Here is a 12,897-nt window from a genome sequence, read left to right on the forward strand (position 1 = left end):
GCCTTAAGAAAAAAAGATTAAGGTCCCCTGAAGAAAAAGGAATCCTGCCTTTGGACCTGAGACTGTAACATTAACACGTCCCTGAGTTTTCATACTCCCGGCCAGCCCTGCACATCTCAGACCTGGCAACCACCACACTTGCGTAAGATCAAATAAATCTCTCTGAATATATACATCCTATTGGGTTTGTTCCTATGGATAATCTTAAATAATCCACTCCCTTAAAGGAAACTTGACTCAGCCATGGAAATCACCTCCCACAAAGTAGGTGTCACTAACTGCTTTTTCTCTCCCACAGTTGACCACAGGAGCAGGAAACAAGTGAGCAACTTCTAAGCCTCCCATTTACTTCCTCAGAAGTCATATTTCTTTCTTACCAGGTAAAAACCCATCTTTGTTTGTTATTGATGCCATCCAACCAAGATACTACTTATTTCATATTTCTTAATTGTTTCATCTACCAACCTTTACATCACTTTCACTTATTCATTCAAGATAACAGTATCTGGCTCTAGCCTATGTATTTGGGACAGAGATATCTATCTTGAAGGGTAGTTGTTGGAACTAGAGCTAATATGTGTAAAATACCTTACACCTTGAAGCCAATGGTAGGCATTCGATACATAGGAGCTATTAACAATTACTGTTTCTATTTAATACAGGTACTTGTATAGCCAGATGAGGCTCCAATGACCATAAGGACAAGCCATCCAACATCTCTGGTTTTTAAATCCTGTGACCTTCACTCCAAAAACTTTTACCTAAACTCCTTTTTGGCCACTCACATCACAGCAGTCTCCCTTATTCTGTTAGTTTGAAAAGGAAGAATGTACCTTAAAAGTCCCCAAATACCACAAACTCATTTTATATATTTCAGCCAGGAAAAAAAAAAAAATTTACCTAAGAAGGCCATCCCTGTGCTTTCTATGAAAAAAAAATTTCCCTGACTACTACTTACCGCTTGTTCCACCACTGTACTCCTCCCATCAAAAGAAGAGAAGGAGTTCTGGTCTGTTGGTGAAACCATTAGATCCAATTTTTCTCAATTTGCCTGGAGATAACTTGTCAAAAGTCAGTGACTACAAGAATTCGTTTCTTTTTTCTAAATCCAGACCAGTGTAAAATCCTAGACAGTATAATTATTCTTCAAATACCAGTTCGTTTCCGGTTGTCCCAGGGTGATAGGGGTAGGAAGAACGGGTGAGCAGTGGAGTGCTAACAAGCCCATTTGGCTCTTAAACTAAGCCAGCAATTTTATTGGTGATAACGAGTTGTACTTTATTAGGCTTCTTAGACCTAACTTGTCATCACTAAAAACTGCTTTACCTGCCTGAAATTTTAAAGCACAAAATATTTATTTCTGACCGTATCTTTATACCTTCAGACTTTCTCACACACTTTCCGACTATAACTGGTCCTTTATCTCAAGAAGACATAACCCTAAACTCACTCTGTGCTTTGTCATGATAACAATTAAAACTGAATTGATCTCATTTCCACCAGGGCTGTGGATATGTGGAGCAGGAACTGTTGGTGGCTGTTGTCTGGAGTCTGATGGGCTTTATGCAGTAGAAATCGCTAATAAGTCACTATTGAGAGACTGAGAAGTCCTATTATTCAATAGGCATAATCCATCACTGTATAGTATACACAAGCAAGAGACTAGTCCAAGCTCCAAAAGGGGAAAATGTATGTTTGAGCATGACCACGCTATGCACTGAGATGCTCTAAGGTGTGAATTGAGAGAGTCTCCACTGGGCAAGCATACTTCCCATTGTCAGTAGTTGATGAGAAATCATGTCCTCACTCTGGACTCTAATTTACAAAAAACCTGATCTCTAACTTCTTGACTGTAACTGCCAAGGGGTTGCATTCAAATCTCCTCTCTGAGTAACCTCTTTTTACTCCAAATGTAAGGATTATTTTAAAAGGATTTCAGAATACAATGATAACTGATATTTGCAATTACAAACAAAAAATGAAATACAAAATTAAATTTTGAAAGGTGATATTTGACAGGGAATTTCCTTTATTTAGGAATTTGGCTAATGCTGAGATGTTCTACTGCTGGTGATAACTTGCCCTGGCTTGACCTGAGTCTGTTCATTTGAATCACCTCTGAGAGTAAGCTGTCTGCCAGTGCAGTCCCGCCTTGCCTCGTTCCCATCACGGAGCAGCACGGTTAACAAGCTGGTGTTTCTGCGAACATGAAGGCAGCAAGGACTTGTTTAAATTTTGAATGGATTAAGTCATATTCAGGTGAGTAGTCTAATCTTCTTCTTCCAAGCTAGCAGTGGACTTTCTTAGATTATATTCAGTAACTCTTTTTAAAAAAATCTAATTTATTATCTTGTCTTCTCTGCTCTAAGAAGGGAAATCGCTACTGGCCTATTTGGGGAAAGCTCACAGAGATAAACTATTTGATTCCCATGATGAGTTCAGAGGCAGATAGTTTCTGGGAAAAGCAGATACAGAAGACAAGTTTGCTCTCTCTTTTCTCAGATAAGTTGTAGACACTAATAGAAACAGAAGTGCAGGGAAGTGTGTCCAGGTTCAGGATTAGAGCAAAGGATATGTATTTCTCTTTAAGACAATGACTCATTCTTATTTTTCCTTATAATCGGTATCATTTAAATGGATCTTCCTCAGATTAAAGGTGCTGCCATCTTCAGAAACGTAAAAGGCGAGGTGTCCATGTGCCACAGTGTGATGATTTAGAAGCAGGCCATTATGGATAGGACATATTCATGCTCTCCCAGTGTAGATGTATGAGTGAATAATAGAGAACTATATAGATAATATATAAAATATATATTACATATTTAAGAAATATATAATAAAATAGGGCATGCTTTTCAGAATAGCAAACCTCCTGACCGCCAATATCTTAGCTATGCTATTACCTAGCCCTCCCCCAAGAAAAAATGATGTGAAGTTTGCTTGTCATACCTCCCCAGCAAGGAAAAAAAAAGGTATAACTCCTATGGTCCTCATGTCAGTAACTAGTTATAAACCTATAAATAATATTTATAACTTTTTCATTACCTAATCTAGATTCCCTTTTTCCTCACTTCAGAGAATTGGGGTTCTTTACTTGTGGGGAGACCCTAATCTTCATCCCTAAAGAATCTGAGTCATGAAAGGTTTTGCCTTTATTGCATTACTGTGGTCTTCAATTAATATCTACTACTGAACCTGAAGTAATTAGATGTGTTCAAGACAATACCCTGGATTCCAGGGATAGTCCTCTCTGCCTTGGTAATCTCTATCATTCTTTAATAACTAGGTTTCAGTATATTTTTACTTACCTGTTGATTCAGTGGTATAGAGACCCCAAATTGGCCAGGTGGCAGTCTCAACTTCCATGTTACCAGGTACATATTGCTTACATGTGTGAAGTTATTCCTCCTTTGAGAAGACCTTTAAACTGGCAGAATTCAAAATTATGGGAACAGGAATTAAGTGTATAACAAATGGATTATTGCGTGTGTTAGTAAGAGAGCCTCCCTCACCTTTGTCTCTCTAGCTTGAAACTATGGATTTTGTCAATGGAATGTAAAAGCACCACATATAAGTCATTGATTCAAAGATAAACTGATTCTTATGAGGTAGCATAGCAGCCTTGCAGATTGTGCTTTCCAGCTAACACTAGTCCTGAGTCTTCAATAGGATATTCCAGTGTTCTATAAGACCAACTGCTTCTGTGTCAAGGAATATATGGTATGATCCATCACTTTTGTACTTTGGAGCTCATTGCTGCACTTTTTATGGTAAAATGAGTTTCTTAACCAGAAGACGTTTTGTGTGGAACAGCATGCCGGCGATAAGGCAGCATTACAGAATTGTTCTTGGTGATGCTGGCAGAAACACGGCACCAAACAAGGCAAGTGCGTCGATGGGATAATGATCCAATCTAGTGAGGACACATCACCCTTTTCTTTGCCGTGGCAGAGGTCCAATATAATTAATTAATGGAGAATGGTTTCTCATCCAGGGGACTAGTTGAGAACATGGGACTTGATGTTGAATCCCTGCCATTGGCAGTTGGGCAATCGGTGGTGTCAGTAGGCAGAAACTATGGGGAGGAAAATCGACCCTGTTGAGCTCATGCATAGGCCTCCTCCCACCACCATATCTGATTTGTATATAAGCATATTAAATAAATACCAGGGTTTCTCACAAGAAAGGTTGATTGACATCCCCAGGATGGGGCACCTTGTCCACTTGATTATTGAGGGCTTCCTCTGCAATTGGCAACCTTGAATAACCATGCAAAGAAGTTACGAATATGTTCATACTTTGTGCTCATGGTGAGCAGTGCATTCATACATAAACTTTACCAGACTGCCTTTCATTAATCTTCCTACTTGGTTCATTCCAAGAGTCTGACCAATTGGCTAATCTATTAGCTGGTGTTCATGAGCCAGTGTAGACCTTTATGGTCACGTAGTGTCCAATTTGAGGTGTCTACCACAGCCCAAGAACAAGCCAGAAGTTGATTCTCTAAAGGAGAATAGTTATTTGTGGAAGATGATGTGTCCTTTCTTCAAATCTATAGATATTTACACTGTTATTCTTAAAAATAAAGAACTCTGTTGGACAATCTGATTTCAATAGTTCAATATACACTATCAAGACAGTTTGCTATTGCTATAAAGATACACAAATAGATCAATGAAATAGAACAGAGTCCAGAATTAAACCCAAATTTTTTGTACTTTGAAATTTTATCAAAAATCAGTTATTAATATATGCTATATCTATTCCTCTGTCAACACAACACTGTTTTGACTAGTATAGTTTTATACTATACATCTTGAAATTAAATAGGGTTAGGTCTTCAACTTTGTTCTTTTAAAAAAATTTTGGACTTTCTCCTGGAATTTAGTTTATTAAGTTTCTTTGAGTTCTTAGCTCATGTGTGGGCTTTAAAAAGCTGTAATTTCATAGCTTATCAACATTCTCATTTTTGAGGTGGAAGTAACATCTCTTAATACTTAAAATTTGAAACAATTTTCAACTTTCATCAATGTTTTAAGAATAGTACAAAGAACCAATATGTCCAGACACTCTATAAAGTTTTATTATTTGTTCCAATAAAGTTCTTTATAGCAAAAGAATCCAATTCAAGATTATGCATAGTACCTACTTTTCCAGTCTCTTTTGCCTTCTTAAATCTTTAAAAGTTCACTTTGATGATTTTTAATAACTATAGGACATTCTTTTTGTAGAATATGCATCAACTTGGATTTGTGTGATGTTTCTTCTTGGTATATTCAAGTTAATAATTTTAGGTTGAAATACAACATGATTAATGCTATGTTATTCTTATTGCATTATGTCTGGTGGAACATGAGGTTAATTTATCCTATTTCTGGTAGAAACTGATCACTTAATTGAAATATCTGCTATATTTCTCCATTGTAAAAATATATTTTACATATTTTTCTCATTTTTATTAAAAACTGTTTTGTAGGGAATATTATTTAAGATTATGTAAAATTTTATTCCTTTTTTTTACTTTCACCTACTAGTTTCAGTATTCATTAATATGAATTGTCAAATTAATTATTCTTATCATTGTTGAAATAGCTGGTTTTCTAATATTCTCATTCCTACTTATTAGTTGTTATTCTCCTGTAAGGATAAGATTTCTCATTTACCTAGTTATTTTTATGTTTATATTAGTTTGAACTCATAGATTTCTATGTTATTCAATAGGTATAATCCATTATGGTTTTATCTACTTTGAAGCTCAAATTACTCCAACTTAGCCAGTGGGAACTCTGAATTCTGTGTTCCCATTATACCTTAACTTCAGTCTCATCCTGTGTTTTTCTTTTACATTATGACTTTGGAATTAGTTATTTGTCTAAAATACTGTGATTCCATTGAGTGAAGTAGTATTTAGTGACCAAGAACAGGGTGTTAGATATACTTGTTGCTCCTGAAGTGCTACTACTCTTAGGCCCTTTCACTAGACAGAGCTAAAAAAGGATGGAAGGAAGAAATCACATACATATATATTTAGCTAAGAGTATATATGTATTTGCAAATGTGTGTATATATACATAGTTAAGAATATATATACTAGCTATATTATTATATACCAGCCAAATACAAAGGAGAATATTGAAGACAGGGGAGATGCTAAAGTAACCTGTCTTATAGGATAACACTGAAGACTAATCTTCTGTTGATCTTAGATGATTATTTGGTAAAATACTTACTAGTGTACAGACATAAGTATGTTCACTGTATTTAGTCACCAATAGTTTTCTTTGTTTTTACCTGTCCTTTGCAATCTGTTGTGACTCAATGTAGATTTGTGTTTCTATAAATGTTGTTTGTGTGATTTCATGTTAAGATAGAGACAAATAGACATACACATACATATACACATATATTCTACATTTATTCTTTATTTACCTATATATATTAAAATCTGTGACTTTATATAAATTATTTTAACTCCAACATGTCACAAAACCTATTTTAGCTTTGTCTCTTTTCATATTTTTAGCATCTTTCTTAAACTGTAAAAAGTCTAGCTCTTATTATTCCATTATTTATTATTATTGTAAAGTTCTTGATTTATTTTAGTATGAAGGTAATGATGGGTTAATAAATGAGTTGTTCTAGAATGTTATATGTTGTCTTAGTATTATTTTGTTCCATAAGTGTTTGATTTGATTAAATTCAACTGGAAAGCTATGTGGGCAGTGTGTTTTCTCTGTAAAAAAATTTTAATTGTAAATAAAATTTCTTTAATAATTATACATTATTCATATTTCTTAGTTCTGTTTCAAAATAGTTTCCCATTTAACCTACATTGTGACTTTATTGACATAAAAACGTTCACAATATTTGTTTAATTTCTGTCAGAATGCCTCCTTTACACAAATGATATTGGCAGTTTGCTTTCCCACACTCTTTTTTGGTGTCTTACCAAGGATTAATCAATTTTATGCATCTTTTCAAGAAACCATTTTTGTATTTAATTGATTTTTTAATGCTTATTTTCTATTTATTGATTTCTAGTCTTTATTTTAACTTCTGCCTTCTTAAAGTTTGATTTGCTTCTGTTTTCCACTTTCTTAACATAGAAGCTTAGACATGGATTTAATTCTTTTATTTTTTTATATAGACACTTAAAGCTATGATTTTGTCTCTAAGCTCTGCTTTAGCTGAATCCCACATATACTGAAGTGCCGTGTTTAAATTTTCATTCAGTTCGCAATATTTTCTAATTTCTTTTCTGAATTCTTTGACACATGGGCTATTTGGTAATGTGCTATTTAAATTTCAATTATTTTGGCTATTTCTAGATTAAAACAGATGGTTTCTATTTTAATTTTCTATAGTAAGAGGATATTCTCTAGGATTTTAATTCTTTGAAATTGATTGTGACTTGTTTTATGGTCTGATATTTGATCTATATTGGTGAATGTTCCAGGTGTATCTTCAGTTTCTGTGTATAATCTTCTATGAATATAGTAGCAGTTGTTCTAAAAGGAATTTATTGGAGTGACATTGATTAATAAAATTACATAGGTTTCAGGTGTACTATTTCATAATACATCATTTATATACCACCCCAAGTAAATTCTCCTGTCATCACCATTTAATAGGATTTTAAAAGTCTTCTTTATTCTTACTGATTTCAGTTTTCTTTTCCTATTCATTACTGAAAAAGGAACATTAAAATCTGCAACTATAGTTGAGGATTTATTTGCATATATTTCTCTTTTGTTTGGCCAGTTTTTGCTTTATGTCTTTTGAATCTCTTTAATTAGGTATGTACATAAAATTGCTATGTTTTCTTGATTAATTGTATTGTCATCATTATGAAATGTGCCTCTTTAGGTCTCCTAATATTTTTCTTAAAGTCTATGTTGTCTGATAGTAATATAGTAAGGTATTAATCAACATGCTTGCTGTTGAGAAGGTATAGCTTTTTTCAAGATTTTACTTTTAATCTTTCTGTGTCTTTGATACATATTTAATGTATCCAACTTTTACATAGTTTGAATGAACTATGAGAAACATTCTGTTACACATCTACATGGGCATCTGTGAAAGAGTTTCTTTCTTTTTTTTTGTATTTTTCTGAATTTGGAAATGGGGAGGCAGTCAGACAGACTCCTGCATGCGCCCGACTGGGATCCACCCGGCATGCCCACCAGGGGGCGATGCTCTGCCCATCTGGGGCATTGCTCCGCTGCAACCAGAGCCACTCTAGCACCTGAGGCACAGGCCATAGAGCCATCCTCAGCACCCAGGCCAACCTTGCTCCAAAGGAGCCCTGGCTGCGGGAGGGGAAGAGAGAGACAGAGAGGAAGGAGAGAGGGAGGGGTGGAGAAGCAGACGGGCTCTTCTCCTGTGTGCCCTGGCTGGGAATCAAACCCGGGACTCCTGCACACCAGGCCGACGCTCTACCACTGAGCCAACCGGCCAGGGTCTGTGAAAGAATTTCTTGAAGTATATACCCAAATAGTATATTTGGTATATCACAGATAGTATATTTTGGTATATCTCTTTAGTATGTCACAAATGCATGAATCCTTCATTTAATGCTAAACTAAGAGATTACATTTCAGAATAAATGGGTTTATGTTCACTCCTACCTGCAGGGGATGTTACCTCCCATTGTCCCAATCCTCCTCAATACTCAACATTATTCAACCTTTTTATTTTGCCTACTCGATGGGTAAAAAATTACATCTCTTTTTTTAATAGTTACATTTATATGATTACTAGTGAGATTATTAATTTCTTCATACAGGCTTAGCTATTCAGTTCTAGCTTTTGGTGGATTTCTTATTCACACAATTTATCAATTTGTTGGTTTTCTGTCTTTTTCCTGCATGATTTACAGGAATTTTCTATGCCCCTAAATATTAATCCCTTATTATTATAAATATATCTTCCCAACATGTCAGACATCTGCTAACTTTGTTTATAATACCCTTAATTCAGCATAGATATTTAATTTAAAGTTGTAAAATTAATTTTCCCATGTAGTTCATATTTTGAGAACTTATTAAGAAATCCTTTTACCTCAATGTCACAAAGACATTATCCTGAATTTTTATATATATATATATATATATATATATATATTTTTTTTTTTTTTTTTTTTTTTTTTTTTTCCATAGAGAGAGCCAGTTTTCCTCAGGGAAATTGGTATATAATTCTACCTGTTTTAGTCAGGATTGTGGTAGTGAACAAAAGGAAAATTCAGATGAAATTCTGAAGATAATCAAATGAAGAGAATGTTTATTCAAGAGTAACTAGAATTAAGTGAGCTAACAAGATCCTCAAGATCTGGCTAATGAAGAGTTATCTTACCTCATCATTAACAACAAAAGATGAAGTAATGTTGCAAAACCTGAGAGATCCAGCGCCATGGGTGAGTGATGAGCTGTGAGCAGGAGCTGTAGTTGTAAAGAATGAACCCATTGACTGAAGTGTGAGCCAGAATAGAAAAATGCAGGAAAGCACCTGGCCTCTTTCTTGTCCCATCCTTTAGTCTCCTGCTGGTACCTCCCATAAGTAAAACAGGGAAGGGCCTCAGATAATTGAGTTGGTAGAGGGCAGCTTTGCAAGCTACAGAATGAGGGAAAGGGGGAAGGGATTGATTGGAGGAGACCAATGAAGAAAGACAAGCTTATACCACATGTATCAAATACCACATTTAGTTGTTTGTTTGTTTTTATTCTCTATTTTGTTTCATTTGGATTTGAGTTTTCTTGCACCAAGACCACTGTGTGTGTGTGTATTTTCTTTTCCTATGGTTTTATTAATATCTGGTAGATGAATTTAAAAAACTTCTCTGTTGTTCTATAATTGTCTTAGCTATTAGTAAGCATCAATTCTTTCATATAATTTTGAGATTAAACTCTTCTATTATTCCTAATATTCTGCTAGCATTTTATTAGAACTACATTGAGACTATATATTAATATAAAGTAATTTCTTTAAAATGTTAATATTGGCCCTGGCTGGTTGGCTCAGTGGTAGAGCGTCGGCCTGACGTGCAGGAGTCCTGGGTTCGATTCCTGGCCAGGGCATACAGGAGAAGCACCCATCTGCTTCTCTACCCCTCCCCCTCTCCTTCCTCTCTGTCTCTCTCTTCCCCTCCCCCAGCTGAGGCTCCATTGGAGCAAAGATGGCCTGGGCACTGAGGATGGCTCTGTGGCCCCTGCCTCAGGTGCTAGAATGGCTCTGGATGCAACAGAGTGATGCACCAGAGGGGCAGAGCATCGCCCCCTGGTGGGCATGCCAGGTGGATCCCGGTTGGGCGCATGCGGGAGTCTGTCTGACTGCCTCCCCGTTAACAGCTTCGGAAAAATGCAAAAAAAAAAAAAAGTTAATATTTTCTCTCCTTGAAAATTATGTAGTTATCCAATTATTTAGGTATATAAATGTATTTGTAGCCCAACCAGTGGCAGTACAGTGAATAGAGCATCAACCTGGGACAATGAGGCCCCAGGTCAAAACCCCAAGGTCACGGTGACTTGAGCATGGGATCATTACTATGATCATGCCATGGTCGTTGGCTTGAAGCCCAAGGTCACTGATTTGAGCAAGGGGTCAATGGCTTAGCTGGAGCCCCCCAGTCAAGGCTGTATGAGAAACAATCAATAAAAAACTACTAAATTGCTGCAATAGTGAATTCAGGCTTCTTATCGCTCTCCCTTCCTGTCTTTCTCTCACTAAAAAATAAATAAATAAAATAAAATATTAAAAAAAATTTTTAAAGCATATTTTTAAAACTTCAAAGAGATCTCATATACTACTTAACTTAAGCTGGAGAAAAGTAGCACTATTTAAAATTTTTCTTTATATTTGTCCATTTTTATCACTTTCTCTGTAAATTATATCATTATATATTTTCCTTTCATCTTTCATTTCTAATATTTATGCTACACTGACAATTTTATTTTTTTTATTGTGTTAGGTAAAAACTTTAACTACTCAAAGTTAAAGAGAAAGATTCCAAAGATTTCTTTCCCATTAATACAATTTTTATGGAGGTGTGTATAGGTAGCTTTTATCAAGATAAAGATAATCCTTTCTATTTCCATTGTCTCATTTTTTAAATCATTTTTATTTTTGAATTAGAGTTGACATACAATATTATATTAGTTTCAGTTGCACACTTAAGTGATTAGACATTATATTACATACTAAGTGATCATCCAAAGAACTTTCAAACCCATCTGACACTATATATAGTTACTGTAATCTTATTGACTATATTCCCTATGCTGTACGTTAGATCCTTGTGACTATTCTGTAACAACCATCTTGTACTTCTTTATCCCTTCACCTTTCTCACCCATCTTCACACATCCCTTCCATCTGACAACCATCAAAATGTTCTCTGTATCTATGAATCTATTTCTGTTCTGTTTGTCTTGCTTTTTAGAGTCAATTATTGATAAATATGTATTTATTGCTATTTTATTGTTTATATTTTTATCTTTTTTAGCTCCATTTTCAAAGACTTTAATTATCATTTGCAACCTTCCATGATATAATATTTTAAGGCACTTTATTATAATTGTTTATCAGAGAAAATTTAAATAATTCAAATCATGCAATACATAATAAACAACACTGTTTTATGTTCTATTTTCAAGGAGAGGCAAGTCAAGTTGAAACTTGTGCTCCCTTGGAAATTGTTGACCTGATGACAAAAATGAGTCTGCATAAACAGTCCTACATTCTGGGTGGAGTTGCCACCTTCGGATTTCTCTTGTGAGGGGATGTACATACCTCTTGAACTGAAAAGATAAGCTGTTGCACACAAGCATTCTTTGGGGTGTATGAATGTTTAAGGAGGTGTGGAAAGGACATATCCAAAATATCTGGAAGGAATCTAGGTCCTTAACAATCTTGAGAAGGAAGCTGATATACCAGTATTGAAATGTTTGTCTTCTTTGATTTGGTTTAAGAAAACCTTAAAGATAAAGGTAAATATTGAATAGGTATAAATAGTATGTATGTTTGAATTAAAGAACAAAAATAAACTAAACAACTGCATAACTGTAAACTGAACCCATTTAAGAAAAGACATAAGAGTTTCATCATTAAACAAGATAAAAGAAGACCAAAGGTGAGTTTCCAAGGCTAGAGGGGCAGCTTTGTAAATGTAAGGACCCAAGCTCCTTCTGTTTTACTTGATGTTCCATCATCTTCAGCCTACGGCTTCCACTTCAAAGATAAAGGTATAGCTGATGTTTAGCCGTCAGAATGGCTTCAGTCTGGCTCCAAGGAAGAAGAGAAGGAGGTGTGTACCTCCTGCTTTCAGGGATTAAAAAAAGCTGTTTACCATTCTGCTCACATTACATTGGTTGGCCAGAAATCAGTCATACAGCCTCGCCTAGCTGCAAGGAGTCTGAAAAGTGTAGTTTTGTTTAGATTGTTCAAGTTCCTCCAGATACACTGGATGTTCTTTACTAAGGAAGAAAAAGAACATTGTTTCTGTTAAGAGACAACTAGTGATTTATATAAAAAGGAGTAATTATACATTTTAGATATTGATCCTATGTTATGATTCTTTGAAACACCTCTTAGGTAGTTCAGATGTCTTTTTCTATATCAGGGCTTGCCATTTTGCTATTTTCATAAAGTGTTCAGATAAGCATATTATTAAGTATAATACAGTTGAATTTAATATTTTCCATTGCTATTTTATTCATGGTTTAAGACATTTTTCCACATCCCAATTTCATAAAATTATATTATTATTAAATGACATAACATTTTTATAGTTTTGACTTAGCTTATATATATATGGCTTATAGACTTAGAATCTTCACTTCACCCAAGTAATTGTCTCAGCACTATTCATGGGATAGGATTCATAATTGATTCACAATGCTAGTT

General features: G+C 34.9%; 1 protein-coding gene across 1 annotated transcript in view; it reads left to right on the top strand.

Moving 5' to 3' along the window:
* Positions 1 to 12,897, top strand: part of LOC136397661 (selection and upkeep of intraepithelial T-cells protein 1-like) — a 98,423-nt gene that overhangs the window by 36,859 nt on the left and 48,667 nt on the right. The window contains exons 2-3 of the mRNA XM_066372166.1: positions 299 to 380; positions 2,038 to 2,259. Of these exons, the coding sequence (XP_066228263.1) occupies positions 2,208 to 2,259 (52 nt within the window). The 5' untranslated portion in view covers positions 299 to 380; positions 2,038 to 2,207. The remainder of the gene's footprint in view (positions 1 to 298; positions 381 to 2,037; positions 2,260 to 12,897) is intronic.

This window comes from Saccopteryx leptura, chromosome 3 (genome assembly GCF_036850995.1).
Source record: "Saccopteryx leptura isolate mSacLep1 chromosome 3, mSacLep1_pri_phased_curated, whole genome shotgun sequence".
Taxonomy (NCBI): domain Eukaryota; kingdom Metazoa; phylum Chordata; class Mammalia; order Chiroptera; family Emballonuridae; genus Saccopteryx; species Saccopteryx leptura.